This window comes from Bipolaris zeicola, assembly GCF_000523435.1.
Source record: "Bipolaris zeicola 26-R-13 unplaced genomic scaffold scaffold_215, whole genome shotgun sequence".
Lineage (NCBI taxonomy): Eukaryota > Fungi > Ascomycota > Dothideomycetes > Pleosporales > Pleosporaceae > Bipolaris > Bipolaris zeicola.
This window is the reverse complement of record NW_006912264.1, coordinates 1-18,034: the sequence shown is the minus strand read 5'-3', so window position 1 is coordinate 18,034 and position 18,034 is coordinate 1. Positions and strand designations below refer to the sequence as shown.

General features: G+C 52.0%; 5 protein-coding genes across 5 annotated transcripts; 4 read left to right on the top strand and 1 right to left on the bottom strand.

The window, feature by feature from the left end:
• Positions 1–287: 287 nt before the first annotated feature.
• COCCADRAFT_106765 (glycosyltransferase family 1 protein) lies at positions 288–4,816 on the top strand (the record flags this gene model as incomplete). Its single annotated transcript, XM_007718148.1, has 5 exons — positions 288–1,160; positions 1,209–1,649; positions 1,695–1,904; positions 2,052–4,460; positions 4,514–4,816. 5 exons carry the CDS (start codon positions 288–290, stop codon positions 4,814–4,816), a joined length of 4,236 nt encoding a protein of 1,411 aa, XP_007716338.1.
• A 903-nt stretch (positions 4,817–5,719) lies between these two features.
• Positions 5,720–8,234, top strand: COCCADRAFT_106737 (uncharacterized protein; the record flags this gene model as incomplete). The annotated part of the gene is made up of 3 exons (XM_007718147.1): positions 5,720–5,970; positions 6,025–7,401; positions 7,451–8,234. 3 exons carry the CDS (start codon positions 5,720–5,722, stop codon positions 8,232–8,234), a joined length of 2,412 nt encoding a protein of 803 aa, XP_007716337.1.
• An 801-nt stretch (positions 8,235–9,035) lies between these two features.
• COCCADRAFT_40248 (uncharacterized protein) lies at positions 9,036–13,848 on the top strand (the record flags this gene model as incomplete). Its single annotated transcript, XM_007718146.1, has 7 exons — positions 9,036–9,098; positions 9,152–10,571; positions 10,628–10,710; positions 11,384–11,740; positions 11,829–12,664; positions 12,713–13,463; positions 13,597–13,848. The coding sequence occupies 7 exons, from the start codon at positions 9,036–9,038 to the stop codon at positions 13,846–13,848; spliced, it is 3,762 nt and encodes a 1,253-aa protein (XP_007716336.1).
• A 590-nt stretch (positions 13,849–14,438) lies between these two features.
• On the bottom strand, positions 14,439–15,041 carry COCCADRAFT_106745 (uncharacterized protein; the record flags this gene model as incomplete). Its single annotated transcript, XM_007718145.1, has 2 exons — positions 14,439–14,843; positions 14,913–15,041. The coding sequence occupies 2 exons, from the start codon at positions 15,039–15,041 to the stop codon at positions 14,439–14,441; spliced, it is 534 nt and encodes a 177-aa protein (XP_007716335.1).
• Positions 15,042–15,424: 383 nt separating this feature from the next.
• COCCADRAFT_29544 (uncharacterized protein) lies at positions 15,425–17,863 on the top strand (the record flags this gene model as incomplete). Its single annotated transcript, XM_007718144.1, has 1 exon — positions 15,425–17,863. The coding sequence occupies one exon, from the start codon at positions 15,425–15,427 to the stop codon at positions 17,861–17,863; it is 2,439 nt and encodes an 812-aa protein (XP_007716334.1).
• Positions 17,864–18,034: the final 171 nt, after the last annotated feature.

Sequence of the window (18,034 nt, the reverse complement as noted above, 5' to 3'; positions counted from 1 at the left end):
GCTAACAGGCGCCCTGCGGGAGTCTCGTGGCTGATGAGCGTGCATGGCTCACCGTGTACCCGTCCAAGTCATTCCTCCAACCTTTCCAATATGTGACATTCAACAAAGCACCCCAACTGCCTTGCAGCCTCCGACCTCCCTTGCAGTAATAGTAATCTATACTACCCTTCCCGACTCGACCTGCCTTCTTCGGCCCGCCGTAGTACCACCGCTGACCAGCCTACCGACGCCGTCGACCCTCATCGTTTGTTGAGTGCAAGCACACACACCCACCACATCCTCCCAACATGGCATCTCAGGACAGAGACAGAGACAGATCGACTCGAAGAATGAGCAGAAGACGAAGAGATTCAAGACGGGAGTCCCGCGGCATGTCGCTTGATGTGCCGGAGCGCTTCAAGGATGGTGATGATGCTCAGGAAGATGTTACGGCGCCAAAGCGAAATAACACCATGTCGATGAATCAATCCCTATTCTCCATGATAGCTCGCGCAGGGCAGCAGTCGCAAACAGACCTCGGCACGATGCAGGAAGCTGACTCCGGTGATAGCGAAGATGAAGGCAAGCGGCAGGCATCGTACCATGGTCTGGACAGCGCTGCCAGATTGAGTCGCTTAAGCTCTGCAAATGACTTTCACATCTCGACAGAGGAGCCTCAGGACAAGAATGTGGCAAAAGGAAAGCACAGACGGACACTGTCCGAAAACAAGCTCTTACGCTCGCTCCCCAGGCTGAAGGTGTCGAGCCGGAAAGAAGGACGCCCAGAAGGCCCACGAGCCCATCCAATGTCTTCGTCGCAATTTCTACCACCCAAACCATCGCTCAGTCAATCTACAGCAGCCTTGAAGAAATGGCAGCCCAAAGGCAAGGACAAGGACATGGAAAAGGATAAAGTCGATATCACAATGGGCGAGGAAACACATGCTGAAAGAGCATCCAATACTGGACGGAAGAGCAGAAATGGAAGCATGGCCGGCGTGGATAACAGCCAACAACCTGTGACGCTTGCGAAAAGGATCCAGCAAATATTTGAATTCGAGCAGGTTGAGGAGGTCATATCCGAATACCCATGCTGGTTACTTCAAAGTATCCTATTACAGGGTTACATGTACATCACACAGAAGCACATATGCTTTTATGCATACCTACCCAAGAAGCATGTAAGCATACATTGCCTGAAGTTGCTGCAGTTTACTTATGTTCAATAGCATGATGTCACCAAAACAGGTTATCTCTTCAAGCGTGGCCGATCGAAGCTGAACAGATACTGGTTCGTCTTGCGTGGCGACGTACTCGCATATTACACCAACCCAGCAGAACTCTACTTTCCGAGAAATCGCATCAATCTCCAGTACGCCCTGACTGCCGAAGTACTTGAAAGCACGAAAAAAGGCGAAGAAGAGACTAGTTTTGCAATAACAACGGACGAAAGAAGATATGTTTTCAAAGCAGACAGTGCTGCGAGTGCGAAGGAATGGACCAGATCGATTCAGAAGGTCATTTTCCGAACTCATAACGACGGGAACAGTGTAAAGATATCGCTCCCGATCCAAAATGTTCTGGAGATTGAAGAGAGCTCGATACTGGACCTTGCAAATACCGTCAAGGTCCGTGTAATAGACAACGACGAGACGTTTGCCATAGACGAGGTATGTTTTGTCCAAGGTCTATCTTAGAATGTCTAACACAAGCAGTATTTCTTCTCGTTTTTCAACAACGGCCAAGATGCGCTCAATGTGCTCCGCATCATGATCAATGACAACGAGCATCATCAGCCTACCCCGGATGCTGGTGAACTCGAGAATCAACCCGCTTCTCATCGTGGCTCCATAACATCTCCAACAGATGCTAGTGAGATGCCCCAAATCCGCGAAAATGTGCGGGCTACTTTATCACCATTGCCTGTAACGCATGTCAGACGATCGAGCATAAGTGATGTGTCCGGTCGTTCTAGCAACGAAGTCAACAGAAAGAGCTGGGATGTGCGACGAAGCATGGATGTTACCCACGCGCTTCGTCGCTCAAGCCATGAGACACGTCAATCTCATGAGCCGCAACAAAGCTTCAGTGGTGACCCACGTAGCACGCAACACAAGCACTATTCGGAAGACGATTCGCCTCAGTCCCCCAGAGCAGCGGATTCTGAGTCGGCGACGCTCTCATTCGAACCAGGCACAGAATCATCAGCCGCAATCCAATCGATAGATGAAAGCAATGCTTCCGCATCTCAAATACTCGACCGCTCCGATCTTTTCCGTGGACCCACAAACCTACCCGTCGATAACGCACCACTGAGTAAACTCGATCTACAACATAGGGACTCACAGGAAACAACACGGTCAGCTCAAGCAAAGACTACAAATGTCACAAAACGTTCCAAACAGTCCGCAGCCATAACGGGTACGCCTGACTTTGAAGATGACACGGACGCTAGTCAAGCAAATCCTCGCATGTCAGGATCATCTTCGGCCTTACAGGATATTGCCTCCTACCCACTCCAGAAAGCATCGGGATTAGCTGGATTCTTGAGGACTCGATCGAAGAAGATGGGTACTCTGTTAGCAAGCGAGTCGATGGGTTACTACGAAAAAGTATCCGGCATGCTTGCGGGCGGACGAAAGCACTACAACACCGCTGAAGGCTTGGAGACTGGGGATCAAATTCATGGATTCGAGGACGATGAGGATGCAGCCAAGGCCGTAGAGAATTTCCGCGACCATTTCGCCTTTCCCGAAACCGAGATTTTGCAGTCTTCTTTCTTCGCATCCTTGCAGCGAGTGTTGCCAAACTATGGCAAAATCTACATAAGCGGAAGATATTTTTGTTTCCGCAGTTTGATGCCAACGTCAAAGACCAAGGTCATACTCCCTATGCGAGATATCGAAAATGTGAACAAAGAAAAAGGATTCCGAATCGGTTATCATGGTCTCGCCGTTGTCATCAAAGGTCACGAAGAGCTCTTTTTCGAATTCTCAAAGGCGGAGTATCGGGACGAGTGTGCCATCACAGTGCTTCGTATATTGGAGAATACGAAGTATCTCGAGGATGAAGATTCGTCTTCTTCGGGTGTGGATAGTGGAGACGAGGCGGCCAAAGCAGAACATGACTTGCTCCAGCAGGCGCGCGAGCACACGGATACTGGCAAGCAAGCTAATGTATCGGAGATCGTCCGTGCTGCGGACCACGACAGGATACCCCTCATATTCGACGACCCACTCGCTTCGTTTGTGGACTTCAAACCTCCAGAGCCGTTGAACATTGTTTGCCTTACCATTGGATCCCGAGGAGATGTACAGCCGTACATAGCATTATGCAAAGAGCTCCTGAAGGAGGGGCATAAGCCGCGCATTGCGACACACGCCGAGTTTGAGCCTTGGGTGCGCAAACACGGTATCGACTTCGCCGTTGTTGATGGAAACCCAGCTGAACTGATGCGCATCTGTGTCGAACATGGCATGTTTACGTATGGGTTCATGAAGGAGGCCAATTCCAAGTTCCGTGGATGGCTGGATGACGTGTGTAGTTCTTCGTGGCGGGCTTGCCAGGGTGCAGATGTGCTCATTGAGAGTCCTAGCACCATGGCGGGAATTCACATAGCTGAAGCTTTGGAGATTCCATACTTTCGGGCTTTCACGATGCCTTGGACACGTACTCGAGCCTACCCCCATGCCTTTTCTGTGTTGGAGAAGAAGATGGGTGGAGGATACAACAGTCTGACATATATCACCTTCGATACTATATTCTGGACTGCAATTTCTGGTCAGATCAACAAGTGGCGTCGCCGAGAATTGGGACTTCAAGGAACCACGCAGCATAAGATGCAGGCGAGTCTCCGACCGTTCCTGTACAACTTCAGCCCCCATGTGGTGCCACCGCCCCTCGACTGGCCGGATTGGGTTCGTGTCACTGGCTATTGGTTTCTGGATGAGAGCGACTCATACGACCCTCCCACCGAATTATTGGCATTCATGGAAAAGGCACGCGCAGATGGCAAAAAGCTGGTCTACGTTGGGTTCGGCTCCATTGTCATCGACGACCCCGCAGCACTTACTAGGACTGTCGTAGACTCTGTGTTGAAGGCAGACGTACGCTGTGTGCTATCTAAAGGCTGGTCTGATCGTTTGGAGACCAAAGACGCTTCAAAGCCGGAGATTCCCCTTCCACCTGAGATCTTTCAGATTCAGGCCGCACCGCACGACTGGTTGTTTAAACAGATGGACGCTGCTGTGCACCATGGTGGCTCCGGCACTACAGGAGCAAGCTTGCGAGCTGGAATCCCTACCATTATTAAGCCTTTCTTTGGCGACCAATTTTTCTTTGCGCAGCGTGTGGAAGACATGGGTGTTGGAGTATGGCTGAAGAAGGTCAATACGAGTGTTTTCAGTCGTGCACTGTGGGAAGTCACCAACAGCCAGCGCATGATCATGAAGGCAAAAGTGCTCGGACAGAAGATCAGAAAGGTGAGCATAGGCAACAGCTAGAGGTTGCAGGTACCATGGCTAACACGTTGTAGGACAATGGCACGCAAGTTGCGATCCAGACCATCTACCGAGAACTAGATCGCGCTCGCACGCTCATCAAGAAGCAGACGAAACAGGATGACGACAACAGTGAGGAGTTTGAAGAGGACTGGACAATCATTGAAGAAGGCGAGGAGATGGACGGAGCTCATCCCTTTACAATACAGCAGCCATTGGTGGGGATCAACCAGGACGCATCTCAGATGGGTGCTGGTTCTTTGGTTCTGGGCAACATGGTGTTGAAGGGCGCAGCTGCGCAGAAGCAGGCACCACCAGAAGTTGCGCGTCGGGATTGAGTCTTATCGGACTCTGGACGAGGATATTGGTAGGCGTTAGGAGGTTACGTGGCCTGGATGGATGTATGTAATAATGTAGGAGTGAGGGTTAGGGTAGTAGTAGATTATATGAGTGTAGTCTATCTGGAGTGTCTCGCAACATGCCTGGTATTGCATTTACTACTACATGAGCCTTGTCTCTTCAAACCAAACCAAAGGCAGGCTCTGTTGGCTGCCACCTGACATGGATGTAGTGGCTGTGTCCTGTTCGCACAGCACTGTGGTCGCAAGGATGATCGGCGGGTCTTGGCAATGTCGCTGTCCTCGTAGTCACTACTGTGTGTAAGTACGTGGGCTTCCGCACCGCCGTGCAGGCAATATGTAGCACTGTCGACGATGCATTGCTGTATTCTTCTCTGTCTCATTTTTTCACCATGCCCAAATTGGAGCATTGCTGTAATCGGCCAGCGGGGCATGTGGCCGACGGGCAGGGAGCCCCGAGGGCTGTCCTTTGTCCGTTGGGTTTGATGTTTGAGCGGACGTGCGAGCAAGGTGCACGCTAGCCCTGTGGCTGCAAAGGTATAAAGCTGCCCCTCGCTCCAAATTATTTGGGGGGGAAATCGGAAATCGGCCAGCCGCGACGCCATACGTCAATCCCCAGTCGCACACCCAACACGTCCACTCTCGCACCCAGCCCATTCCCGTATCGCGCTGCACACTGGCCAGAACCCTCGACTCTCTCCATTACGCACTCAGGTGTCTTTCCCCATCCAACACGTTGCTCGCACCCCCAACACTCTTGCGACGACGCGCGAGCGGCCTTCCGACTGCTCTGCCGCGTCGGTACCGGATGCGCCAACTAGAAGAACGACGCGACCGCCATCACTACTACGTCCTCAGTCGCATGGGCTGCCCTAGGTCGGCATGAAGATCCTTTCACCCCGGGATTTGAACTATCCCATCACCGTCATCGACCTCTTGAAGAAGCGCGACGCCGAGGTGCCACGGTCCGAGAAGCTCTTCACCTACAGCTATGAGAGCCGCGTCGTCGAGGGCGACAAGTGGGGAGGCGAGCGGACGGTGATGAAGAAGTTTAGGCAAACCTTTGATGCGAGCACTGAAGGAAAGATCACGCGATGGTTTGTCAAGCCAGGCACTGTCATCGACCGATCCGGGTGAGTCTGCTTTGTTGTCGCAAGACAAGCCCTGGAGGCTAAACGTGCCCCTAGAATTCCATTGCTTGAGATCGAAGAGCCATGCACACACGAGACCCAGTTTGGCGGCCTTTGCGTCGATTGCGGTAGAGACATGACCCAGGTCGACTATCTGACCAAGGAGCGTGACGTCGACCGCGCAACCGTCAACATGGCCCATGACAATACCGCGCTCCTCGTCAGCCACAAAGAAGCCGTAGCCGCTGAGGAGGACGCTAAAAGGCGCCTCCTGAATGCGCGAAAGCTGACCCTCATTGTAGATCTCGACCAGACCGTCATCCACACCACCTGCGAACGAACAATTGCCGAGTGGCAGGCGGATCCCGAGAACCCAAACCACGACGCTGTCAAGGATGTTCAGGGCTTTCAACTCGCCGATGACAATGTATCCAACGTGGCTGCAAATTGGTACTACGTCAAGATGCGCCCAGGGCTCAAGGACTTCTTCGATCGAGTTTCCAAACTCTACGAAATGCACGTCTACACCATGGCTACCCGAGCATATGCGCAAGCGGTTGCAAAAATCATTGATCCCGAGCGCAAGTACTTTGGCGACCGCATCCTCAGCCGCGATGAAAACTACACAGACAAGCTGAAGAGCCTGACTCGACTCTTCTACCAGAACACAGCCATGTGTGTCATCATTGATGACAGAGCAGACGTCTGGCAATACAGTCCCCATCTTGTCCGTGTACCTGTCTTCAACTTCTTTCCTGGTGCCGGAGACATCAACGCAAGCTTTCTGCCTAAACAACAAGAATTGGTGTCATTTACCAAGGACAAGTTGTCTCCTACGCCGAAGAAATCAGCAGCCGATGCTGAGACCAACAAAACTATCGCGGTTGTAGGCAAACCTGCCGAAGTCGGTCCAGCTGGAGCTGCAAATGGAGATCTAAATGAACTAGGGCAGCAACTTATATCTCTGGCGGCAACGGAGGACTTGGAAGTGCAAGCCAAGGAGCAGGAGAAGGTTATTATTGCACAGCAGACTGAACGGCCATTGTTGCAGCAACAACTTATGCAAGATAAAGAGGACGACGAGGCGGAAGATGCAGACGGCTCCCTTCAAGTAGAAAACGGCAATATGCAACATGTGGAACACCACAAAGTCCGACACAGCATCCTCAACGACAACGATAGGGGCCTGGATATCATTGAGAAGAATCTGATTCGCGTGCACCAGACATTTTACGACGAGTACAGGAAGGCTAAGAAAGTGCCCGCGGGTGGTCGTGTTGCAGAGCTGAAAGGCGAAAAGAGTCCCAAAAAACGAGCCATGGACGATGTCATCCCTGATGTTGCAGAAATCATGCCACGCATCAAGAGCGAGGTGCTCGATGGGGCTGTGGTTGTGTTTTCGGGTATCATACCTCTTGGCGTGGACGTTTTGTCGTAAGTTTGTTCGGACGCTAGCAGCAGCGCGCAACTAACAATGACCTAGATCAGACTTTGCACTGTGGATCTCGAGCTTCGGTGCAGAAGTCACTACCAGTGTCAATCGGCGGACAACCCATGTCATTGCCAACCCTGATCGAAAAACTACCAAAGTCAAGCGAGCTGCTCGTTATCCTCACATCAAGATTGTAAACCCTGAATGGATGTTTCAGTGTTGCACCAGGTGGGAGCATGTGGACGAGACGCCTTACCTGATCGAAATCGATGCTGCCGACCGTGGTGGATCGCCAGTTCCGGATCTCGAGGATGAGAGCATTAATGGAACCGGTGACGAAGAGGCAGATGAGGCACCTCACTCACCGATAGTGGAGATGTCCGATGAGGCGTGGGCTGCGCTGGATGATGAATTGGCAGAGTTTATGGATGAAACAGACACGGACGGCGGCAGTGAATCGGACACGGACAGTGTTCGGTCAGAGAACAGTACAATGTCTGATGCGAAGCAAACCAAGAAGAAGCGAAAGCGCACTGATTCAACAGAGGCTAGCGAGACGGAGGAGAGCGATGCTAGCGTCACTAGTACTTCTCGACTGCAACGGCGGAAGAAACGGACTATGGAGCGAGTGACGTCTATGACAAACGTTGTTAGTGCAGAGAAGTCGTCTGGTCTACCCAGTCCCGAAACCACCGGACCGGAAGAGGAGCAAGGCGAAGACGAGGACAAGATGGCTGAAGCCAATGGGGTTGCGCCTGACCTGGACGAGGATTACGATGATGGACTCGAGGCAGAGCTATTGGCAGGATTTGGTGATAGTGATGGAGAAGAATGAGGGAGACGTGTATATTGGAAAGCGAAAGCGAAGGGATCTCTTGGGGGGCTTTGTCTCATCCATGGTCTCACCTGCATAGCGAGGTGTCTGGCATCTGGCGTTGAACATCTTGGGCATTTTCTTGGGGATACCTTACAATTGAACGTATGATTTTTGAGCTTGGCAGAGGACGGTCTGGTGTATCCATCATGGGTGTTGTGGGTGTGAGCGTGTGTGTTTGTACTTGTTAAAACGTGTACATATATGGTATTTGTGTGTACATTTGTACTACTACTTGGATGTACATATCAAAGGTGGACGCGCTCCGCCCAATGGAGCAGTCCAAGTACAGCATCCAATGGTAGCCAGGCAGACCACTCTACTCCACTCCACTTACCCCAGCATGTCGGCTACTGTGTACTTACTTACTCTATGCTAGCGCCCTTTTGTTCTGCCCGTGTGGACCCTGGTTCTCCCTCGGCCCAGCCAGCGGTGGGGGCCCTCGTCATGGCGGGACAGGTGAAGTGAGGCTGAGGGTTGGTTGCTTTGGCGGGCGCAGGCAAGCCGTGGAGAAGCCCCAGAAGCCTCCGCCCCCTACTCTACTCTTGCTTGTCCACTTCAGCCTCATCAGCAACCCGCCGTGTGCAGCGCCAGGTAGCAGGCAGCAGGCAGCAGCGCTGACAAACACAATTCGACCACACACTCTTCACCTATCACAAGACGCCCATAGCAAAACACCCACACCACCACACTCGGCCTCTTACTCCCGGCCAAGATCATATTCTCCGGCAGGCGAGCGGCTCTCGTCGCACAGCTCACAAGATGGCGTCCCGGCTAGCTTTCATGGACTTGTCTGTCGACTTGAAGACGCTCGTCATTCAGCACGCAAGTATCGCGTAGCCTCTGTGTGGCTGCTATAGCTGACCCTCATATCGTAGATCAACCGCCCGACCGACCTCAAGAATCTATGTCTCACATGCAAGCAGTTGCATGAGATTGCTGCCCGCCAGCTCTACTACGAAGTCACTCTCGACGTCGGCTCGCCCAACGATACGCGCCTCGCAGCCTTCCTCAACCCTAGGAACATCGGCCTACAACATGTGCGCAAGCTGGACCTCTACCTTGCAGATGTGCTAGACAAATGCAACCAACAACAGCAGGCCAACTTTGCCATTCGCATGATTTTGGAACTGCTGCCAGAGAATCAGTTGGACAAGTTCTCATGGCATCCCTGGTCGCCCTTTTCTGGGGACAACCTGGTCTTGCTGTATCGAAAGCAGAAGCGCATGAAGTGGCTGGAAGGCATTTCTCTGGACCACAATGTTTTGGAGGAGCTGCAGAAACTGCCCAATATTGACAAGTGCTTTGAAAATGTGCGCAAAATTGGCCTATACCCGGACTCACGAGAGGTTCTGGAATTTTGTCACTTTCTACTCAAGAACACGGCCAAACGCACACTTGACAAGATAACATTACACGCCAGCTTTGATGAGCTGGATTCGTCCATTACCACGCGCGAGTTGAACGACACGGTCAATGAGCCTGGTCTGATTACTTCAACCATGTTCAGCCACATGCAGCCTTTCGCAGAGTGTACGCCCATGGCCCTCAAAGAGATCACACTACAAAAGCTACATTTGCGGTACGCGGCAGGGACATACTGCAAACTGATCGATTTCCAAACGATCAAGAGCATCCGTGTGTTTGGCTGCTCAGGCGCCGACGCCCTGTTGGCCGAACTGAGCAAAAGCACGAAGCTTCCCGACAAACTCGAGACACTGGAACTCAAGCACGACGACAATACGGAAAACGATGGGCTAGGTGCTATTGACGGGTTTCTTTGCCTAGTGTCTGGAATCAAGACGTTGACACTGGACCTGACGTACGTCAAGGCGCTGCCGGCTGCTGCGGGCATTGTGCGCCATGGCAAGACGTTGAAGAGCCTGAATGTGCATGGTAGCACGGGCCCCGAGAGCTGTGACGAGGAGCTCGTGTACGACTATTCATCCTTCTCGCAGATATGCAAGGACTGCACTTTGCTAGAGCAGATTTCAGTAGCGTTTCCTGCCGTGAGCGTGGTTCGAAGCAAGAACGATAGCTTTGTCAACTTTGAAAACTGCCTGGGTGACCTTTGTCATCTGGCCACACTGAACATTACAACGTGGCCGACCAACAGTCCTTCGTCAAGCAAACTGCCGCGCAAGATCTATGAGCATCTCCTTGCCGGGCTGGCGCAACATGGGTTTGAGCGCAGTTCGGACCATGCCAAGGAGCAAGGGCGCTCATCCAAACTCGGACTTATTGCCTTTGGCTCGTCGGACAAGGTCTACGACCGCGAGGATAGTCAGAACCAAATCAGTGAGTAGCTGGCTGGGTCGAGAGATGTGGGATAGGTGCTAACAGCGTGCGTGTAGTATTTGTCAAGGGGCGGCAGATTGATCCGCTGGGCAAGGAAACATCGACGGCTGTGCAGATTGGGTGGTGTCTGCGCAAGTATGTTGATGCTGGGGACAAGTCGGACGTGCTTGATTTTTCCCTTACGCGAAGCACACGCCCGCCGACACGCAGCTCAGCGGACAGCGACGACAGCGATTGACAGACACGACGAGGCGAGGGGCTGGAGTGGAACCCGGCCGTCGTGAATGCGTGGTAGGGAGTGTTGGGCGGGCAACAGTGGAGGCAGGATGTGTAGTACTTGCTAGTGGTATGTATGGCCAAGCAGGGCATTGTATTGGCGATGACGTGTGTGGTGGTATCAGGACGCAATGGGACGAACATGTGTTCACAGTGTCGGAGGATTTTGTTGGCTTTGGATCGACATCGCTTGGGGATGGTGCAGTGCATGGGCATGGGCATGGACATAGTCCACGCCAGGCCTTTTCTTTGGTCGCCTCGGTTGTTTCCGTGTGTGGTCGGACCGCGACGTCAATCTCACCTGCGTGTGCAGTGGCAGGCCAGTCCAGTCCAGTCCAGTCTTGTTTCTGCTCTTCGTCTCCCGTCCGTGTCTGGCTGCGCAATGCGACGAGTCCCAGAGGGACACTGTAGTACAGCCTGCCCCAGCTCCTGCGCCTGCGCCAGCTCCGGCTCCTCGCTGCACCCCACGACGCCTCGTCTGTCTGTGTCCCGAAGCTGACGCGACGTCACCTCGCCTCCTTCCTGCGCGGCGGGAGATATTCGGAATCATGAAATCCCCAGATTCGCCCCAGTACCTCCCACCCCAGGACCCGCACTACACCTATTCCCCCGCCCACGCCCTCGATGCCACTCAGCCAGCACAGCCGGTCCAGCCGGTCCAGCAGCCACCACCACCACAGTCTGTCCGTCTGCCCTACCCCCACGATGCCGCCTTTCCCAAGCTCGAGAACATCAACGAGGTGCTCCAGGCCCAGCAAGCCCAGCAGGCCCTCCACGCAAATCATGTGCTGAATTCGCCTCAACTCCAGCCCCAATCCCAATCCCAACCCCAACAGTCCAAGCCAAACAGGCTACGCAAGGCCTGCGATTCCTGCAGCATCCGCAAGGTCAAGGTATGCCACGCTACGCGCCCACACGCCCCGTACATGTACCTGTACTGGGCCCACACATGTTGTTGCTGACTCGCGCCCTCTGCTCCAGTGCGATGAATCAGGCCCGCCCTGTAGGGCCTGTGTAGCTCTTGAAATTCCATGCACATTCGATCGCCCCAGCCGACGACGCGGGCCTCCCAATAGACACGCCGAAGCCATCAAGCGGCGGCGCGTTGCCGGCATAGACTCGGAAGGGTCAGCGCCCGAATCTCCCACCAGTGCCGCCCACGCCTTGGCCCAACTCCAGTCCTCCCAGCTCCAATCCTCCCAGCCAGCCCAGCTCTCTGCAGAGGAAATATGCGCCCTCCCCACCCTCAACGCCCTAATTGACGACTTCTTTACCTACATACATCCACTATGTCCCTTTCCCCATGAGCCCTCGTTTCGCGAAGCATGGGGTCGCAGAGAAGACTTGACAAATCCCTCCTTCCTCGCCCTGCTGGCCTCCATGATCGCTACCTTGGTCGCCTCTTTCCCCCGGAAACCGCGCCTGCACCTCAACTCACAGACGCGCCACGAATACCCAAATCATCTTGCCCTGGTTGACAAGTGCAGAGACGTTTGTGCCCGCGCGCGGGGCCCTGGCTACCTCGATCGTCCTTCTCTGAGTGTGTACGATGCTTGCACAAGTTATTTCCTTGGCTTGACTGGAGCCTATGTCTTCCAATGGCGGCAGCTGCGCCTGTACATGGCCGAATGCCTGACCATCATACGCGGCCTAGGCCTCCATAAACCCGAACTCCAGGGCTATACTTACCTCGGCGGTGTACCTAATGCCTGGGGCTCTAGTGGTCCCAACTACGATGGCTCGAGGGAGGCCAAAGTCGACTACATCACAGAAGAGATCGGCCGTCGCGTCTTCTGGACTGTCTTTGTTGGTGTGCGGTAGGTTGTGCCCTATCTCTAATCTCAATAATTGCTAATTTCAGTTAGGACCATACAGCAATTGGGTGCGTCTTTTGGAGAGCTTGTGATTGCGCCTGCAACGCCCAGCGAGCCTCTACCTCCTCTACCACGAGAAGTAGATGATGTGCACATCTTCCCTCACGAAATCCAGCCACAGCAAGACGGTGTCGTCTCAATGCTCACTGGTTTCAACATTAATGTGCGCATTTATCTTTCATACTCTTCGCTCGCTACAGCCGAGATGGCTTTCGGTATTGATGAGATATTCGATTGGGACCGACAGCAGCGCGTTTTGCAGCAAAGCTTGCAGCGTTGCAGGCAGATTTTGCAAAGCATACCAGAGGCACTGAAGGTTCGTCCCAAGACTGGGAAAGATAGCGAGGTTGAGCCACAGAAACCGTACCAACCGCCCGCAGCCGAGTACGCAGGCATGCGAGATCCTGCAATAGATGATTACCACAAGTCAGATGCTCCTGATGCACGACGCTACGAGATACAGAAAGCAAACATATACGCTAGCCATTTGGCCACCCGCTCCCACTTGGTTGAGAAGTATTTTCTACAACTAGAAAAGTATCGAAGAACAAAAGCCCAAGCGAGTCTGCAGGCCTCTACCAATGCGATTGCCGCAGGAATCGACAAGTTTGTATCTGACACAACTGACCCTGAAGCTCTCGAAAAGACAATGTCCGAAGAGCGCGAACAGGTAGTCAAAGACCTCTTAGTGGTACTAAGCAACATCGACATGGTTAACATGGAGCCCAATGGTGACTCTTTTGTAAGTCTACACATTCATTTGCAAGACTTAGGTTTCCTCTATCAAGCCAGACACCTGGTGATATCCTCCGTTATGTTTTTTTTGCATCAAACACCATTCGTCCATTCGTAAGCTTACAGGTCGTTCAACATAGATACAAAAAATCCGGTCCATTGCCAGCACGCTGCTTGACGTACCTAAAGAAAGAAAAGGTAGTGTAGCGCAACAGCATCAAGATTACCTGTACAAATTCCTGGATATACTAAGTAAGCTGGAGAGGGTAAGCCCAGAAGTTAGTGATCTCAATGGCAGCAGCTTTGACGAAGAAAGTGAGCTGCGCTTGTGGGCAGATTTGAGGGACCATCAATTGAGATTCCAAGAGCATGGGGGTATTTATGGCTTTTGATCAAGCGGCAGCTCGGATGGAATCTGAGCTGAGCAAAGACCAACCTTGTTCAAGATATCCATCACACGAAAGCCTACCACTCCTGATCTTCCACCAGCCACATTTCAGGCAAACGTCCGCAACCAGCCTTTAAACGAGGGCCTCGTTCACTAACGACGTTTGCCTTTTCCCACTCATCTTGAGCAGGTCATCACTATAGACTAGCTTTGAATGCAATCATGATGTTAGATGTTTATATAGTATACTGGATAATATGGATTTTCTCTCAACGTAGAGCCACTTTTCGCATGTACGTTGGTTCATATTGTAACTCCCTTCTCTTAGTTCTGGTCATGTTGAGTGATGTTTAGAGAAGACATGTTCCCACCTCTGCAAGTTCCAAGTATCTATACAATGCCCTTTCCAGCAGTGACCCAGTGTCCAAAGGTGCATGTGCCATGTCCAAGCCCCATCATCCGATCCTTGTCTTGTACAATAGACAAGAATTTGATCTGGATGCTCTCGCTGCGTCTCATATTCTGTACTTCTAAGCCCCCCCCGAAATGACTCGGGCAGAGCAGCAACGAAAATCCGAAACTCTGTCCATCAGCCTATGGCACGACGACTACACCCAAGCTTCCAGCCTGTCCTACGATGCTCCTCGCAATTCCCTCGAGACTCAACCCGCTTAATCGCGTCTCACTATGCTTGATCTTGGCAATCTCATACACGTGCTTTAGGCTGACAGTACCCACCGTACCCTTGACTGCATTTCCCACCGTTGGACTACTCGTTGACGTTTTTCCCTTTTGTCCTTCGTGGTTGTTCATTGGTCCAGGAACGTTTCCTGCACCCCGTATCTTGTTCTTGGTTGGTAGTACACCCGCCGCACTTAGGAGGAGGGTCGCAGTGGGTGGTGTGCGAAGCTGGAAGTGGAATGAGCGATCGGGGCGGACTGTGATGCGCGCAGGTATCGGCGTGCCCGCTGTATAGTGTGCTGTTCTTGCATTGAACTCCTGACATTAGATTGTCAACTGGATGGTCTTGCGACAATGGGTCGAGGTAGAGATCTTTGTGTGACATACTTTGCAAAAATCCATGCTCTTTACACCTTTGCTTCCCAGCGCCGGTCCTACAGGCGGTGAGGGAGACGCTTGACCTGCGCCTACAATCAATTTGACAATTTGATCTTTCGCTATTGCTTTTCGCGCCATGATGTTGAAGATGTGCAATGTGGTGGCGGTAGTGGGTGCGTTTGGGGAATTTGCGGAGAGGCTCGGAGGTGCCGGTCACAGGGTTTTCTGCACCAGGTTCAATTCATTTTTTTTGCGGAATCAACCCATTTTCACACTTTTCTTGGAATTCCTTCATTTCACTGGATGATTGCAATGTTTACAATGGATAAATTGACTTTGTGTAGGATGATGTAGGTGCCTATTGTTGCACGTGACAGCGCGAATACGCTAATTAGGGACGCGATGCTGATCCGCCACCTTGGAGCACCGAGCAACACTTCTGCACTATTCTTTCAACTTTCACCACATTGTCCAAAACGCCTCATAAAATCCTGCCGAGTTCTTCGGTGTAGTGATTCATCATGCATCGGCCGAAATCACTCGCAACTGGCGAGGCTACGCCGTTGAAGCCTGCAGCGCGTCTCTATGGTGGCACTCCACAGTCGACCGAGCGTCTAATCAAGCCATTTCGATGTCCAGGTTCAGCTACAGTGTCGCGAGTATCAGAAAAGCCAGCGAGGAAGAGGAGGAAAGTCGATTACTCTGGCGCTGGTGGTGAGGATGGGGAAAGTGATAAACCATACTCCAACGAGGATCGATTAGCCCTCGCCACACGAGACGCGAACCGATTCCCAGTGTTCAAACCCAAAGACAAAGAGACTGCATTCAGGGCAAAATTTATTGTGCCTCTAGTCAATAAGGACACCGGAGCATACAACCCAAACCGACCAGCGCCTCTACTGGGAATGCGAACTGGAACTGTCTTCGTTGCACGACCACTGCATGATCCCAGTGGAGAATTTGCAATCGTATTATACGACCCAACTGTTGACGATAAGCCTGAGCCGAAACAAGAGCCTGAGCCCAAGGAAAGCCAAACTGAGAAGAAGGAGCTAGATGCTCCACTGGTTCATAAGAGTTTGGCTGAGATACTGGGTTTGAAGAAGAAGGTAGACAACGAGCGGCCGCGTGTACCAGTGGTGATAGATCCAAGGCTTGCCAAGGTTCTGCGACCCCATCAGGTCGAAGGAGTGAAGTTTTTGTACCGAGCCACAACTGGTATGATTGATTCAAAGGCGAACGGCTGTATCATGGCCGATGAGATGGGTCTCGGCAAGACATTGCAGTGTATCACGCTGATGTGGACGCTGTTGAAACAGTCGCCTGAAGCTGGTAAATCCACGATACAGAAATGTGTTATTGCATGTCCCTCAAGTTTAGTGAGAAACTGGGCAAACGAGCTGGTGAAATGGCTGGGGAAAGACGCTGTTACCCCTTTCGCGATCGACGGAAAAGCGTCGAAAGAAGAACTGATTCAACAAATACGGCAATGGTCAATAGCATCTGGACGCGCAGTTGTTCGGCCAGTGTTGATTGTGTCTTATGAAACACTGCGACTTTACGTTGACGAATTTGGACAAACGCCAATTGGATTGATGCTTTGCGATGAAGGTCATCGATTGAAGAATGGAGACAGCTTAACTTTCACGGCCTTGAACAGCTTGAACGTACAGAGACGTGTTATTCTCTCCGGTACGCCCATCCAGAACGATCTTTCGGAGTATTTTGCACTGCTCAATTTTGCGAATCCTGGTTACCTTGGTACACGTATGGAGTTCCGCAAGCAATTTGAAATACCCATTCTGAAGGGTCGCGATGCCAACGGAACAGACGCCGACGTGCAGAAGGGTAACGAGCGGCTCACAGAGCTATTGGGTCTGGTCAACAAGTTCATCATCAGACGAACTAACGACATTCTCTCCAAATACCTACCAGTCAAATATGAGCACGTCGTGTTCTGCAATCTTGCACCATTTCAAAAGGACCTATACAACCATTTCATTAAATCACCGGATGTTCAAAGCCTGTTACGCGGCAAAGGTTCGCAGCCCCTTAAGGTCATTGGCATGCTCAAGAAGCTGTGCAACCACCCTGACCTACTCAATCTACCAGAAGACTTGCCAGGGTGTGAAGATAAGCTACCTGAAGATTTTGTGCAAAAGGACGCACGAGGTCGAGACCGGGAGGTTAAGGTATGGTACTCTGGAAAGATGGCTGTCCTTGACCGTATGCTTGCGCGCATCCGCGCTGAGACAAACGACAAGATCGTTTTGATTTCCAACTACACTCAGACACTCGACATTTTTGCCATGCTTTGCCGATCACGTGGATATGGCTGTTTCCGCCTAGACGGTACAATGAATGTTAGCAAACGACAAAAACTGGTTGACAAGTTCAATGACCCGGAAAGCCCTGAGTTTGTCTTCCTTCTCTCCTCCAAGGCCGGTGGATGTGGTCTCAATCTCATTGGCGCTAACCGACTTGTCCTTTTCGATCCCGATTGGAACCCAGCTGCTGACCAGCAAGCCCTTGCTCGTGTGTGGCGTGATGGCCAGAAAAAGGACTGCTTCGTGTACCGCTTCATCACCACCGGTACCATTGAAGAGAAGGTCTTCCAGCGACAATCTCACAAGCAGTCGCTCTCGTCCTGTGTTGTTGATTCTGCAGAGGATGTAGAGCGGCATTTTAGTCTTGACTCACTTCGTGAGCTTTTCCAATACCGCGATAATACGACTAGTGATACCCACGACACCTTCAAATGCAAGCGATGCCGAAAAGAGGACGGCAAGCAAATTATGAAGGCTCCGGCCATGTTGTATGGTGATACGAGTACTTGGAATCATTTTGTTAACGATGGGGAGACGGGCGCACTTGGCAAAATTCAGGATTTGTTGCTTAGACAGGAGACGGCGAATGACTTGAAGGACGTCAGTGCTGTATTCCAGTATATAAGTCATTGAGCCCAGGGTTGGGGCTTTACTTGGACTAGTAGGATGTTACACGGGGTTGGGATCTATACTTCTCTTGCCGGGTCCCACACTAAGGCCGGTGAGCTTTACGCTAGTGTTCCGTGAAAGTTGTCTGGCGATGCAGTGGAGTGGAGTGCTTGATAAGAAGGTAACAATAGGTTT